The sequence below is a fragment of the Protopterus annectens genome, chromosome 5.part0 (assembly GCF_019279795.1).
Source record: "Protopterus annectens isolate FY-2018-M chromosome 5.part0, PAN1.0, whole genome shotgun sequence".
NCBI classification, from domain to species: Eukaryota; Metazoa; Chordata; order Ceratodontiformes; family Protopteridae; genus Protopterus; species Protopterus annectens.
The window spans coordinates 735666781-735683789 of NC_056735.1; the positions used below are offsets into that span (position 1 = coordinate 735666781).

The window sequence follows — 17009 nt, forward strand, 5'->3', positions numbered from 1 at the left end:
ACCTTTTCTGGATGACATGAAACCCACAAGTAGCAAACATAAAGAAAAAAAGATAAAAACAAAACCCCCAACTTGGCACTTATCTGAAAACGGCTTGGTGAACCAGCAATGAATCAGGCGTTCAGTCTGATGATCAAAAGATGCCATTTGTACTGGTGGCAAAGAAGTTCTGAGGGTGGTATATTCAGAGTCACCTTTATGCTGTATGCAGGGAGCATGCATGTGACGTGCGACACATACCTTGAGCAACCTAAAGGCTTTGGTATACTGACTGGACATCAGGCTTCCCTTGGCAGAGGTTCCCTATTGTAAGGAATACTTCATCAATATGAAATAGAAGGACATCTAAAAGATATTACAAAAAACTGAGAAACTGGAAACTCTTGTTTATGAATATAAGTAGTAAGGTACAAGCATTGAAAATTATTTTCATCTATTTAGATTTATATATGGGTCATGCATATTTTTTATCAACCAGAGAAGTCATGGACATTGATTAATAAAGATTTGAAGGAATTTGTCTGGGAGTAGAAGTGGGCAGGAGTTAAATGGGATATGTTGATACTTTCAGTAGAACAAGGTGGGATAGGATTACCTGATTTGAAGGGATATTTTAGAACTACACAGTTAAGGCTCATATACATAACACAAGCAGAAGGTTATAATTGAATTTAAATGAGATGATGAAACGGGAGCAAGTTCAAGAAATAGAGTGGGATTTGGATTTTGGATGTAAATCCTTAAGGAGAACAAAAACAGCCATAAAAATATATTCATAAAGTAGCAGAAGTTATTTTAGGAACTAAGCCAGCAAGAAAATAAAGAAAGGAGATTTTTACCGATAAAGATGACTGCAAATAAGTGTATAGACAAGCAAGAGGGTGCTAGAATTTATGGGAGAAAATTGGCAAGGGAACAAAAGATATTGGGAGCAAATAGAGAATGAAAGGTAATAGAGTAGGATGAGGCAAAGAAGTTTTTTGGACTGCTGGCTACTAGGGATTGATATTAGAGTATAGACAAAAAGAAAGGGATAGTGGAATGTTAAGTGAAAGACCTGCTCTAGCAGAGTTTTAGTAGAATCTAAAACAGAAGCTGCTGTTAAAAACTGGATAATTAGAAGGGCGTATAAAATATTGCATAATACCTGTAAGAATCAATCATAGGATATTAGAAAAGATTGGGAAGAGGGCCTGGAAAAACAATTTAGTTTTTTGGGGAGCAGGAGATGGGAGTCTGGAACCTGTAACACAGTAGAAAAGGCATCCAACAAGTCAGCCAAAACAGGAGGAAGAGCAGAAGGTCTAGGAGAGTCCATTTGTAGAATCTTGTAATACCTTTTCTGAACCTCAAAAACCTGTACACAATCCCACGTAAAAAATTCCATCATTCTGGAATTTGTGTCGCTGAAGGAAAACCCCTCAAAGGGGGTGTCAGGACTAGTGGATTCCTCCTCTCAGAACCATGGTCTAAAGGAGAAGAAATCTGGGATGAATAAGCACAAGATTCCTCATCTGAATCCACCTCATCCTCAGAGGAATCATTTTCCTTAGGTCTTTTAAGAGAAGTAGAGGTCCAAGGTGGAGCAGGAACTGAAACTCCTTCAGGAGATTTCAAAGCTACAAGGGCATTAAAGAAACCCTAAGTGAAATTCTGCCATTCACTCTGAGGGTCCTTAGGAGCAGGAGAAATGTGCTTTGTTTTTTATTTCTTTTTCAAAAGGCCATCTGTTGTGTAAAACCTAGGCTGAGACACTAGACAACATTCCACAGTCATAGTCAAAACTTCCTGTCTAACCAAAATGTGAGGAAGGCCCAGTAGGCCCTTAGGTGATAATCAGACATGGTTCCCCCCAAACATATGTAGCAGATGTTTGCATTGCCTCCAGGGAAATGCATGAAGTCAGATCCATTTCAGCCTCTGAAGTGGTCATGGCAGAGGAATCCAACAGAGGAGCCGGACGATCTTCCAGGCTTTCACTAGCCTTGGGAAAGTCTGGCAGAAGTGGTACAATGTAAGAATTGGACCTAGACTTATTGCCCACCTTCTTCATATACGTCTGACCCTCAGAGTGGGAAGATCCCTCCATTGTGTCTTTTTCTATAAGCTTAAGATGTTGGTTTTCTAAATGCAGGGACAAAGAGGAAAGCTGACTACGGAGAGTCTCTGGGGTGAAAGCCTGACAAATGGAACAGGGCATATGGTCATGGGAGGCACCGAAACAAAATAAGCACTGCTCGTGATGGTCTTTTTGTGGCGTCTCTCTCCTGCACTGGCATTTACCTTTTCTGGATGACATGAAACCCACAAGTAGCAAACATAAAGAAAAAAAGATAAAAACAAAACCCCCAACTTGGCACTTATCTGAAAACGGCTTGGTGAACCAGCAATGAATCAGGCGTTCAGTCTGATGATCAAAAGATGCCATTTGTACTGGTGGCAAAGAAGTTCTGAGGGTGGTATATTCAGAGTCACCTTTATGCTGTATGCAGGGAGCATGCATGTGACGTGCGACACATACCTTGAGCAACCTAAAGGCTTTGGTATACTGACTGGACATCAGGCTTCCCTTGGCAGAGGTTCCCTATTGTAAGGAATACTTCATCAATATGAAATAGAAGGACATCTAAAAGATATTACAAAAAACTGAGAAACTGGAAACTCTTGTTTATGAATATAAGTAGTAAGGTACAAGCATTGAAAATTATTTTCATCTATTTAGATTTATATATGGGTCATGCATATTTTTTATCAACCAGAGAAGTCATGGACATTGATTAATAAAGATTTGAAGGAATTTGTCTGGGAGTAGAAGTGGGCAGGAGTTAAATGGGATATGTTGATACTTTCAGTAGAACAAGGTGGGATAGGATTACCTGATTTGAAGGGATATTTTAGAACTACACAGTTAAGGCTCATATACATAACACAAGCAGAATGTTATGATTCGGAATTTAAATGAGATGATGAAACGGGAGCAAGTTCAAGAAATAGAGTGGGATTTGGATTTTGGATGTAAATCCTTAAGGAGAACAAAAACAGCCATAAAAATATATTCATAAAGTAGCAGAAGTTATTTTAGGAACTAAGCCAGCAAGAAAATAAAGAAAGGAGATTTTTACCGATAAAGATGACTGCAAATAAGTGTATAGACAGGCAAGAGGGTGCTAGAATTTATGGGAGAAAATTGGCAAGGGAACAAAAGATATTGGGAGCAAATAGAGAATGAAAGGTAATAGAGTAGGATGAGGCAAAGAAGTTTTTTGGACTGCTGGCTACTAGGGATTGATATTAGAGTATAGACAAAAAGAAAGGGATAGTGGAATGTTAAGTGAAAGACCTGCTCTAGCAGAGTTTTAGTAGAATCTAAAACAGAAGCTGCTGTTAAAAACTGGATAATTAGAAGGGCGTATAAAATATTGCATAATACCTGTAAGAATCAATCATAGGATATTAGAAAAGATTGGGAAGAGGGCCTGGAAAAACAATTTATAAGAGAACAATTGGAAGACATATGTATGGTTTCCAAGTATGCAACCAAACATTGGAGGTTTAGAACTTCAAAGAATTTTTCCTCAAGTACATATCAAATGTTGGAGGTATGATGGGGAAAAAAGATTACTGGGAATATATGTTTGGGAGTATAATGAGTTGGCAGATTTTAAACATTTCCTACAGAGTACTCTGTTGGAAATATTGGGTGAACAAATTGATATAACCAAGGAAATGTTTCTTTTGAGCTGGGACACGGGATCTGAATTACTTAGACATAGTAAGGCCTTATTAAGTGTAATTATTTTGTCTACCAAAAACAATTACCAGAAAATGGAAATCTGAGTCTAAACTAACTGTAGATGAAGTATTGGATATTATAAAATAGATAAAGAACTGGAAGATGGAGGTTTAGAAAAGGGTAGGAAAAAATTTCATAGAAATAAGTAGAAATTATGGGAACAATAACATGCAAAATAATGTTAAAGAAGAGGAAGATCAGTGAGAGTCAGGGTAAGGCAAGGATTCAGCAATTCATGTAATGTACTAATGATAGTTACAAGGAAAGAAACGATATGTGATGTGTAATGGGAACATTTTTAATAAGGTTTGTTTTCTTTTAATGCATGTTTGCCTATGTCTTAAGCAATAATTTAATAAACATGTTTAAAAAAAGGCAAAATATTCCACTAGGCAGATTATTTTATTTTTTTCTCCCCTTCCTTTAGGCTGCAGGTGTTGGAGTCCCTTCTTCACATTGATATTTGCAGGGATTAGGTTGGAAGGTCCATTAATTTGACTCTGCCTTAAAAAGGTACTGGGGAGAAGGAAAAGTCTATTCAGTACCATAAACTCTTCTGAGGATACTCTAGCATGGATCCCACAAATGTCTTCCCAGTTGAAGAGACAGTGAACCCCCATTGCATGACAACATTATTTGCGCCAGTTGTCAAAGCCTTTTTCCTTATTAAGTTGCCATACTAAATGAAGGAAGGATCTGATAACTGCACCACCTGGTTAAGTAGTTTATTAAAAATGTACTTAATGTCTACCCTTCTTTGAAAAAGCCCTATTTTTTAGTGGGATTTGACCTTTATAATTGACAGTCTTGTCCTCTCGCCCTACCCCATTTGATGCAGTGGTGGTGAAATTCATTTCTTGGAAAACACTGTGGTGGCAGTCACCTTTGCCCATAAGATCTTGGAACTGCAGGAACTTTTATTTAGAGAAACGTAGCTTGGTCTTTCACAGGGATCATATGTTCCTTTAGAAAAGTCCTTCTTTCCTCTTAAAAGAGGTTTCTGATTTGCCTCTAAATTAGTCCAGCCATATGCCTGATTTCTTTACTGGGGCAGAAGCCAAAGCAAGGGGACCCCCCCCCCGGATTTGCAGTGTCAGTTCAAGCATTTCCTAAAGTAGGTGTATATGAGTTTTGGAAGCCCATATAGTTGAGTTGCTCATCTGTTTTGCTTTTTGGATGAAAGGGCTTGCAGTTGTTAAAAAAAGCCCTTGCCAATTTGATTACCAACTGCCTTATATTTTGTCATTAGGAGGCTTACAAATGCTGGGGGTAGATGTCTTTCCTTTAGCCGCATGGAGTGTTACATTGCTTAGTTCGAAAATGCCCCAATGCACACATCTGTGCTACAACCATGTGGTACTTGATTCAAACCTTCACCAATTGTTACTGTCTGAATCCTTACTATAGGAGTCCAGCTTCCTTTGGCATTTGTGTGCTTTAGGGCCACCCTCTGATCCTTTGTCCATTCTCAATCTTCTTCCTTGATGATGTTTTTTCTGCTTTGAGTTTATCCCTGTTAACACACCAAGGACAGACATTGTTGTTAAATATTGCAGAAATGTTTCTTCATTTTCATTTGCTTTATGAAAGGATTCTTGCCAGGATGTCCCTAATGACTCTCATTATCCTTTGCACTTGACTCTTCCCTCTATCAGGCTTAACTGTTTGAGTTTTTTGTAAGTCTTGCAAGTATGTGCTTGTTTAATGTTTGTCAGCAGTGATGGTGTCAGAGCATCATTCTTATTTCTAGATTTCTGTGAAATGTGCGTGGTCTTAAAGTTGGTTTATGACATCATGCTGTATACTAGCATCAGGAAGATTCTCTCTTGCATGAGGGATCCTCCAAGAAAAGACTGCCATGTTGTGATTGGCAGACAGGATGAACTCAATCATTAAACAAACAAGGGCCCTTTCAATGATAAACTTATAGACAGGGTATGTATACATATTTGTTGCGTGCATTATGAGCAAGTACAACAGGGTAATTTAAAAAGTGTAGAAAACGTTTAATATTTTTTCCAGTATTTAATGAAATAAGTAATTTGCTTAGAGGGTCAAGAAAATATCTATGAATAAATTAAAACATAACCCTATTTTAATGTTTCATAAAGTTTCTATTTCTTTAGTGAATGCAGGCAACTTATGAGACAGAGACTGGAAATGAAATGGCTTAGACTACTGATATAATGCACTGCTAAGATGAGTGATCTTTTTTTTTCCTTTTTGTGGTATAGTTTCCTTGCTAAAAGGGGAGTAAAAGAAGACATTGCAACCTTTGATGCCCGAAACATTACTCATGAGATTCGTGAAAGTGTAGAAGAGTTATTGGAGAAAAACAGAAGTTCATTTGATTCAAAGGTTATATTTATTATTACAAATTTTGCATAGCAAATATATGTATCTATGTTAGTCATTGTATAGCTAGAGTAAAGTTATTTGTATGGTATTTGTTAGATTGTTTTGAATGTTAAGGACACAAGCCATGAGCATGCAGACCAATAATATATTGGTGAGAATGCTGATGTTCATCATGCATACAGCTGCAGTCATCACACTTGGGGTTATCCTGCTGTCAGGCGAGTCCTCGATCGGCCGAATTCCAAAGTCTAGGTTCGGCGTCGGTTGTCGTCGCTTCCTCCCTGACGTCAGTGCGGCAGGGGTATAAGAGAGGCAGCCGATGCCATTTTCTTCAGTCTTTCTTGCCGTGCGGTGCCCGAAGCAGAAGCAGTTCGCAAGTGCCAGTCGGCCAGCTCCTGAGATTTACGAAAAGTATTTCAGCCGAAGTCTTCTTTAAAGCTAAGTACCTCGTTGGGGAAACTTTTCTTGCCTCAGACCGATGTCAGACAAAGTTAATAATTGCATTTCTTGTGGGAAGCAAATACCACATAAGGATTTTCACTCTTACTGTATACCTTGCTTAGGGCCAGACCACGACGTCTCGACCTGCCGTTTTTGTGCTAGGTTTAACAAGTGCACTATTAAGCGCTGGGCGGAGTTCGCCTTTCCTTATTTTGGCAAAAAATGTAATTATATCATGTCGTCGGATTTACCGACGCCAGTTTCAGGTAAAAAACACAAGGATAAGGACAGACATCCGAGGCCTACACTGAGTACTGAGATCACGCTAAGGCTTACTACCGGTTCTCCGGTTCTCAGCGAGGCGCCTACACAGCCCCTGACTACCGATGAAACTATTTTCCGGTGACTTCAGTACCCGAGGTCGCAGCTTCCTCGGTCTCCATTCCCACTGCAGATACCGACGCCACTCTTGGTGGACAAACGGAAAATTTAGCGAGGCCTGCCATTTCTGAAGGCGTTTTCAGGCCTACCACCTTCTCTATTAAATTGTTCTCTAAATCTAAAGCTCCAATGAAAATTAAAAAAACAGGGTCCTCAGACCCCCTCTCAAGGCCCCATGCCTAAAAAACAGATGCTTAAAATGGCTGAGGATTTAATTACACTCATCTCAGGGGTTCTCAACCCCCCTCAGACAAAAGACCCAGGTTGGGGGAAGACTTCTCTTCCTCAGACCAGGCTTCTATTACCTCAGACCTTTCTGAGGACCAGGATTACGCCTATTCCCCATTTGAAGACTCTGATGCTGAGGAGTCTATTCCCTCAGTCTCCCCCCCTGAGGACTACTCTTTTGGGGAAACCCTTCATACATTGAGAGAGCACTTCCACTGGGAAGGCCAAGATTACTCAGATTCCAAGAAAAGGCTCAGGGAATTTCTGCTGCTTCCCCAGCATAGGCCCCTGGCTATTCCTCCTGTCTTAGATTTTTTGGATGATGTGTACGCAGAAGCCAGTCTTAATCCAGACTCTTTACCTCCTGCTCCTGTTAAACCAGACAGATATTACCGGGTTCCTGATTCTCACCAGTTCCTTTATAAAAGCCCTTCTGCTGACCCAGAAACTATTTCTCAGGGTCCCAAGGGGGTTAAGGCCTTTACTGCTAAAACCCCTTTACCTTCAAAGAGAGATTCCAGAGCATTAGAAAGGTGGGGGAAAAAGGTGTATACATCAGCCACTTTAACCATGAGGGCATTAAACTGTCAATTTCATATTTTAAAGTACCAGCAGTTCTTGCTATCTCAGCTGAAAAGCAAAATGACACAAAGAGAACAACCAGATTTGAAAGAGTTGCAGGATTTGTTGCATGGAGCAGAACAAGTGGGGAAACATACCTTACAGTGTGGTTTTGATGCTTTAGAGGCCTCATGTAGAGCTGCTGTCACGGGGTCTGTCATACGTAGACACGCTTGGCTCAAAGAGCAAACCTTACCAGATCATGTCAAAGCAAAGTTATTAGATGCATCACTACAAAAAGATGTATTATTTGGTGTTAAAGCGGAGGAGGTACTAAAGAAAATGGAGGAAAAAGCAAAATCTATGCAAACAGTTAGATTTCTTGCAGGTGCAGCCTCCATGCTTCAGCAGAAACTGGCCTTAAAAAAATTGGTCCTTTCCAGCCACGGACAGACCCCAAAGGGGTAGATACAGACACCCAAGGGGTAGAGGACAACCTCAAGGATCTTACAGAGCTAGGCAGTGGCAAGCACAAGCCCCAAGAGGTGGAGAAGATAGACCACAGTCATTTAGAAAACAGACACAATGCCTTTCCCCTATGCCTGCCAAACAAAGCAATAATGGCAGCACCTTTGGGTGGAAAACTGGCCTTATTTTCAAAAAACTGGCACATTGTTACGAAGGACAAATGGATTCTGGATATTATAGACAGAGGCTACAGGTTCCACTTTCACACCCTTCCAAAAATGAGAGGCATGCCAAACCTGTCACAAAATCAATGGGCAGAGGCACAAAAACAAATTTCCGCTCTCATGGATATGAAAGCAATTCAAGAGGTACCTGCAAAAGAACAAGGTCAAGGTTTTTATTCAAGACTATTTCTGGTACCAAGGAAGGACAAAGATTGGAGACCCATCTTAGACCTATCTATTCTAAACACATATCTAGAGGTACCAAAATTCGAGATGCTCACATTACAGCAGCTTCTTCCCATGCTGGGCAAGGAGTCTTGGCTGGTAACGTTGGACCTCAAGGAGGCATACCTGCATGTCCCTATCAGACAAGATTGCAGAAGATACCTCAGATTTCTTGCAGGTTCAACCCATCCATTATCAATTCTCTGCATTGCCCATTGGCTTATCTACTGCGCCCAGAGTGTTTACAAAATGCCTGGCATCAGTAATTGCTTTCTGCAGACAACGAGGAATACAAATCTACCCATATCTGGACAACTGCCCGATCCAAGCGGACAGTAAGGACATTCTATTGCAGCATCTGGCGTTTGTAATAAAACTGTTAAACTGCCTGGGGTACACAGTGAACAAAAAGAAATCAAAACGAATACCCTCTCAACAGATAATTTTCCTGGGTGCCAGCTTAAATACAACGGCCCAGATGGCCTACCTCACGCCAGACAAACAAGGGCAACTGTCTCAATACTTCAACAAAACGGCAACTTTAACCAGGCTAACTGCAAGGAAAATCCTGCAGGCTCTGGGGTTCATGGCATCTTGCATCCTACTAATAACATTTGCAAAGCTGCATATGAGGAAACTACAATGGTACCTAAAAAACTTATGGTCTCAGCACAGCCACAGCTTGGAAACAATTTTACCACTCATTCCATGCCTTTAAAAGGAATTTTTGTGGTGGGCTCAAGCATGCCAAAGAAACACGGGTCTCCCTTTCTGTATACCACAAGCAAGTAAAATCATCACAACAGACGCCTCAGACTACGCCTGGAGAGCACACATGGCAGATCAGTGCATCCAGGGAAAATGGTCCCAAAAACAGATGCACCTACACATCAACCAAAAGGAGATGCTAGCTGTGCAAAATGCTCTTATGACCTTCAAGGACCTACTGCATCCGGGCCAGCTATTAATAAGGACAGACAACACCACAGTCATGTGGTACAAAAACAAACAGGGAGGGACGCATTCATACCCCCTGTGCAAGCAAGCTATGACCCTGTGGAACACAGCATTGGAATTACAATTCCTGCCAGGGAAGGAAAACACACCGACAGACGACTTAAGCAGAATTATGACAGACCCACACGAATGGAAGTTGCATCCTCAAGTCTTCTCAAAGATAACTCAAGCATGGGGACAGCCAGACATAGATCTATTTGCTACCCACAGAAATTGCCAGTTGGAAAAATTCTGCTCAAGGACCTATCATCCACAGGCCTGGAAAGTGAACGCACTCTCTTTCAATTGGACAGCATTGACAGTCTATGCCTAACCTCCTCTACCTCTACTGACCAAAGTCCTATTAAAAACCAGAGCAGAGAGGCCACAAATGATTCTCATTGCTCCAGATTGGCCACGACAGCACTGGTATCCTCTCCTAAAGAGCCTGTCACACTCACCACCATGGATCCTACCTCAAGTTCCTCTTCTGTTGTCCCAGCACAACTACAAGACCCTTCACAGCCAGCTCAGAACTCTAAATCTAGCTGCATGGAAAATACCTTAATTTGCCAACAGACTCTCCTCTCCAAAGAGGTACAGGATGTCATCTTGGAGGCCAGGAGACCCTCTACTAGAAAAACCTACTCCGCCAAATGGAAGCGATTTTGTTCCTGGAATCAAGCAAAGGGCCAGAATCCGTGGGTAATAAATATACTTCAGATTTTACAGTACCTAGCTGAGATGTTAAACAGTGGCCTTTCCTTCTCTTCCATCAAGATCCATGCTTCAGCCATTTCAGCAAAATACAATACAGATCCTCCTTTGTTCTCACATCCTCTATTAAGGCAGTTCCTCAGAGGGGCAAAAAATATAAAACCCCCACGGAAACCACCAGCTCCAGCTTGAGACCTCAACTTCGTATTGGAGAAGCTGACACTGCCTCCTTTTGAGCCGGCTTCTTCAGCAGAGCTACAATACTTGCCGTGGAAAACAGCCTTGCTTCTGGCTATTACCTCAGCATGCAGGGTTTTGGAGCTACAGGCCCTCATGGCTGTGCAACCATTCATCATTTTCCATCAGGACAGGGTTTCCTTACGAACCAACCCTACCTTCATGCCAAAGGTAGTATCCAGTGTGGCTTTGAATCAGACTATTCATTTACCTACCTTTTATCCAAATCCACAGAACAAAGGGGAGAGGCTACTACACTCCTTGGACATTCACAGGCAACTTCATTATTACTTGGACAGAACAAAGTCATTCAGGAAATCTGAGCAGCTCTTTGTGTCCTATGCTACAGGTGCTCAAGGAAAGGCTATTTCCAAACAGACTATTTCAAAATGGATAGCCCACTGCATACGCTTTTGTTATTCATTTCATGGAAAATCAGTGCCTGCATACATCAGAGCCCACTCCACCAGGGCTACAGCTACCTCAGCAGCTTTCCTCAGGGGGGTCCCTACCAAGGACATTTTGGAAGCAGCTACTTGGAGTTCAGTGCACACTTTCACCAAGCACTACCACCTTCCACTATACTCAAAATCTAGAGCGGGCTTTGCCACAGCAGTCCTGCAGGGCATTCTAGCCCCTCCTAATTCCGCTTAGTACCAGCCACCCTTACTTAGCTTTGGGATTCTACCCAAGTGTGATGACTGCAGCTGTATGCACGATGAACATAGTACAGTTTTGTACCTACCATAAATGTGGATGTTCGAGTGCTTATACAGCTGCAGTCCAGGTTACCCTCCCTCCATCCCCTCTTAGGACGGGGCTTATGACAAACACCTTTAACATACAACCTATTTGGGGTATTCCTTCATGGTGTATTTGCTTGCAACTACTGTTTTGATTTATTTACTTATGTATGTTTGCATAACATCATGTATTGCCTTCCTTTCTGGGGGCACCTGACATCTGGGGCATGAAAAACTGAAGAAAATGGCGTCGGCTGCCTCTTTTATACCCCTGCCACACTGACGTCAGGGAGGAAGCGATGACAACCGACGCCGGACCTAGACTTTGGAATTCGGCCGACCGAGGACCTGCCTGATGGCAGGATAACCCCAAGTGTGATGACTGCAGCTGTATAAGCACTCGAACATCTACATTTATGGTAGGTACAAAACTGTACTTTCCTTGATTCAGGAAGTTATGTAGTCTTCACCTAACTAAATAAATTCCAGGCCACACTATGGTGTAAAAGGTCTTCCCCAAAGAGGATCACTTTAACAGTTAATTATGTTTGGTTTTACCTAACTATTTTTGTTCCATTTTATGACCAGAATTTATTTTACAAAGGAACAAAGGTTGGCCTTACGTCCAGTGTAGTTACAGATAGGTAGAATGAGGTATTGTTTTGTGTCCTGTGTTGTTCCTTATTCTCTTAATTTTTTTCTTACATCTTCAGTGTCATTTACCCTTCAGTTATGCTAAAATTAATTATTAATGTATAGTTGATTCTTTTCATAATTAATTGTTTTATTGTTTGTGAGAATTGGGTTTGTTGTCTTCAGTAACATAACAGATAATATTGAGGGGATGTTTTTTTTGCTAGTGTTCGACTTTCAGTGCAAGATATCATTACACACAGTTGGTGTTTTGTTTAGGTCCTGACAATAAAGGTAATGAATATAACTGTGGTACTTTAGTTTAGCAATCCACAAAAACATCAGGTTAAAAACCTTATCTATGTATATTTGTATATATACAAGTATTTAAATTTAACTCTGGTAAGACACTGTTCACAAGGGCCAATTTCAGGCATTGCTCAGTTGTGAATTCTGGAGGATAGGTTTTCATCCTGGGAAGATGACTAAGGTTCTCGGGTGACATCTGATCTAGCCAGAAGCATTGAACTTTATCTGTATGTATTATTTGAGTTTAACCCAGAAGTCTCTGTAGAGAAAAAGACTTTACAGGATTGCTGATGCAGATTCACATAATTTGTGACGTAAACCAGAGACATTGATGTTCTTCGTGTTTCACTGTTGCAGTCATTACATTTGGGTACTCTGCTTGCAGGTTGCCCTCAGTCGGCCTGATTAACAAAGTCTTGGGTCCTGCTTCAGTTGCTGTCCCTTCTTCCATGACGTCAGGTTGTCAGGGGTATAAAACATGCAGCCGACGCCATTACATCAGTCTTTCTTGCTGTGCGATGTCCGAAGCAGAAGCAGTTCGCAAGTGCCGGTCGACCAACTCCTGAAATTTTCGTTTTCGAGTTTCAGAACCAGAGTCTTCAACTTAAAGCTAAGTACCCCGTTGGGGAAACTTTTTCTTGCTCCTTTCCGATGTCAGTAAAAGTTAATAATTGCATTACTTGTGGAATACCTCATAAAGATTTTCATTCGTACTGTATTTCTTGCCTAGGCACTGACCAAGACGTACCTTGCTGTCGGTTTTGTGTTTTATTTAATCAGCACACTATCCATCGTTGGTATATTTTTGCCTGTAAATATTTCGGGTCTTGGTTTAATTATCCAGAAATGTCTGTTAGCCATCCGACTACTGGGATTACAAAAAAACGCAAAGATAAAGACAGAGACAGGCCGCCACGGTCCAAAACTGCCGATGCTTCTCCTAAGCCAGTCGCCAGTTCACTGGTACTCAGTGAGGTGCTTTCGCAGCCCCTGATACCCACTACTTCTGACTTGCAGGCCTCTACTGAGACCCATTTGGAGTCTGGTATGCCGCGAGATACTTCAACTATGGAACCCGCGGATGTCTCTACCTTGGATGGGTCTGGAGCTGCTGTGCAGGCACCGGCTTCTGAGGGTGTATTCAGGTCTACAGACTTGCATATTAAATCAACACCTCCTTCATTACTAAGGCCTAAATCTCGATCCATGTCTAAAAAACCGATGCCCAGGACACATGCTCAGGCCCCTATGCCTAACAAACACATGATAAAAATGGCTGAAGATCTAATAACTCTAATCAGGGCTAGTCAACCCCCCCCCCCCCCCAAGAGGCCTAGGGCTGAGCTTGATTATGAATCTTCTGATCAGGATTCTGTTTCTTCTGACTCTTCTGATGACCTGGATTTGTCCTTACCTACTTATGAGGATTCTGATGCAGAGGATTCTATTCCCTCTGCTTCCCCTCCTGAGGATTTTTCTTTTGGGGAAACTTTACATACTTTAAGGGAGCATTTTCACTGGGAAAGCCAGGAATTTTCTGATTCAAAAAAGAGGCTTAGGGATTTCCTCCTTCTACCTCAGCATAGGCCTTTGGCTATACTTCCTGTACTAGACATTGTTGATGATGTTTTCTTTGAATCCAGTTTGGCCCCTGATTCCCTGCCTCCTGCTCCTAGTAAACCTGACAGATATTACAGGGTTCCTGAGTCCCACAAGTTCCTTTTCAAAAATCCTGTTGCAGATCCAGAGACTATTTCTCAGGGGCCCAAGGGCATTAAGGCTTCTACTGCTAAAAATCCTACCCCTTCTGATAGACACTCCAGGGCGCGGGATAGATGGGGTAAAAAGGTTTATACTTCTGCAACCTTGGCAATCAGAGCTTTAAACTGCCAATTTCATATGTTAAAATGTCAGCAACATGTCATTGAACTGCTTAAACAGAAAATTATGTTGATTCCTGACTGTGTGGAAAATAAAGATTTACAGGACTAATGCATTCTGCTGAACAAGTTGGAAGACATAAGTTTGCATTGTGGTTTTGATTCTTTAGAGGCCTCTTGCAGGGCTGCTGTTACTGGGTCTGTGCTTAGAGGCATGCTTGGCTTAAGGAGCAATCTTTGCTTGATCATGTTAAAGCTAAATTGTTGGATGCTCTTTTAAATCAGGACGACCTGTTTGGCAACAAGGCTGAAGAAGTTCTTAAAAAGATGGAAGATAAAGTTAATTCTATGCAAACTGTTAAAGATTTTTTACAAGTGCAACCTCCTAGATTTAGTAGGCACTGGCCTACTAAGAATTGGTCCTTTCCAGTCCCTTCCAGGTCTTCTCAAGCCAAACCCAGACATAGCAAAAAAAACCCAGGTTTCAGTCCCAGGGGACTCTCAGAACTAAGCAGTAGGGGGCCTCCACTTCCAAATCTGGAAATAAAAAGACACCCCCCTATGGTAAACAGTCTTAATGACTTCCTTTTAAAATTCCCAAACACTTAACTTTTGACCGCCCCTTTGGGGGGAAAGATTGCTCTTCATGCAAAGAACTGGGAACTCGTAACCCAGGACAAATGGGTTTTAAATATAGTGTCCCATGGATACAGATTTAATTTCCACATGTTGCCAACACCAAATGGGTGGCCAGACCTGCCCCCCCCAAATCAGTGGGCAGAGGCTCAAAAACAAGTACTTTCCCTCTTAAGCATGGGGGCTATTCAGCTGGTACCAGAAGAGGAAAAGGGACAAGGTTTCTACTCCAGACTTTTTCTGGTACCCAGAAAAGACAAATCATGGTGTCCAATCCTGGACCTGTCTACTCTAAACACCTTTCTTGAGATTCCAAAATTCGAGATGCTGACTCTTCACCAATTACTTTCTATGCTAGGCGAAGATGCCTGGTTGGCAACACTAGATTTAAAAGAAGCATACCTGCACATCCCAATCAGGGAATCTTGCAGAAGATACCTACGTTTCAAAGCAGGCTACATGCATTATCAGTTCTCTGCATTGCCCTTTGGCTTGTTTACTGCACCCATGGCATTCACAAAGTGCCTGGCTCCAGTTATTGCATTTTGCAGGCAAAGAAGTATTCAAATATACCCATACTTGGATGATTGTCTTATTCAGGCAGAAAGCCAGGGCATACATTTGAATCATCTGGCATTTGTAAAAAGAGTTCTAACTTGTCTGGGGTACACCATAAACGAAAAGAAATCACAACTGGTACCCTGTCAACAAATTACAATCCTGGGAGCAAGCTTGAATACAACTTCCCAGATGGCTTACCTCACGCCAGAAAAGCAAATTCATTTGTTAACCTATTTCAAACAAGTGGCCACATCTGCTATCTGCAAGACAATTACTGCAAGCCTTGGGGTTCATGGCCTCCTGCATTCTTCTAATTCCATATGCAAGACTGCATATGAGGAAACTACAGTGATCTGAAGTAGTTACTTCATTTGTTCTGCAACCTGTGGGTATCGGATCCGACCTCAGATCCGAGCCGGCAGCTTCACTAGCTAAAAGATCCAAGCTCCTAGCTCCTCCCCCTACCATAATCCCCTGCTGCCTACTGTATTACCCCCAATCGTGTTTGCCGTGGCTGAAGCAGCTACTTGTGAAGAGCTCCTTAGGCTTGGTGAGATCGTTACCTTTTTTCTCTCTGAGAAAACATCTTTAAATTTAAATTTTTAGTTAGCGTGTGTTGTGGTGTTATTTCCCCTAGTAGAATTAGAGTATTAGAACCCCTTTTCTGTGGTAGTTTTATTCGTAGTCGTTAGCGTCACGTGTTGTTCCCCTCCCCCCTTAGTGTTTGGGTGTGTGTATCTGTGATGGCTGAAGGGCCCAGGGCCGTTTTTTCTAAGTGCTCTGAGTGTGGCCATAAGCTTTCCCCAGCTGATGGCCACACTCAGTGCGTTTTGTGCCTGGGAGTGGCCCGTTTATCAAAGGCTTGCCAAATTTGTGCAGCCTTTAATCCCCAGGCAATTAGGGACAGGAAGAACAAGCTGATCCTGGCAGGCTTACTTCCTCAGGACTCGGCTTCTTCTTCCTCCCCTTCGAAGGCTCAGGCTGCTTCCGTAGCCCTGGTGCCCTTAGCTCCCCCCGCTCTGCCTGGGACTCAAACTCCCTCTACTGTGCAGAGTTCGGGGGACTCTAGTGCTTCTGTCTCTAAAGAAAAGAGACATAAAGAGAAAAATAAGCACATGTCTCATAAAAGGCGAGCTGAGGCTCACCCCTCAGCCCCTCCATCGAAAGTTGTTAGCTCTCCCTCGAAGGTCTCCGGATCCTCCCCCTCTCGGCTCTGTTCTCCTTGTTTCTCGCCGGAGCCAGAGGAGGAGTACTGGTCTCCTTCAAGATTGTCGAGGCGGCCCTCCCGGCCCGTCTCGACGACTTCCTCTAGGTCGACCAGGAGCCTTACCGACGCGGACATGGATCGGATGATGCGTCGATTCCTGCAGACCCAAATGCAGATGGGGGTGCTCTTGCCTCCCCCCTCAGGGGGGGGGAGCATAGCCCCTCTCTTTGCTCCGATCACTCCTTCTCCGACCTGGTTTAGGGTTTTGGAGTCATCGGATCTGGGCCCTTTCAGAGCCAGGGTTTCGTCGGTGCCGATAGCTCCGGTATCTTCGACACCGACCGTACCCTC

At 42.4% G+C, this 17009-nt stretch overlaps 1 protein-coding gene across 2 annotated transcripts in view; it reads left to right on the plus strand.

Annotated features, from left to right (window-relative positions):
* DYNC2H1 (dynein cytoplasmic 2 heavy chain 1) overlaps positions 1-17009 on the plus strand; it is a 6555988-nt gene that overhangs the window by 4129794 nt on the left and 2409185 nt on the right. For both annotated transcript variants that reach the window (XM_044072582.1, XM_044072581.1), the window contains one exon: positions 6028-6151. In XM_044072582.1, coding sequence (XP_043928517.1) covers positions 6028-6151 — 124 coding nt within the window. The remainder of the gene's footprint in view (positions 1-6027; positions 6152-17009) is intronic.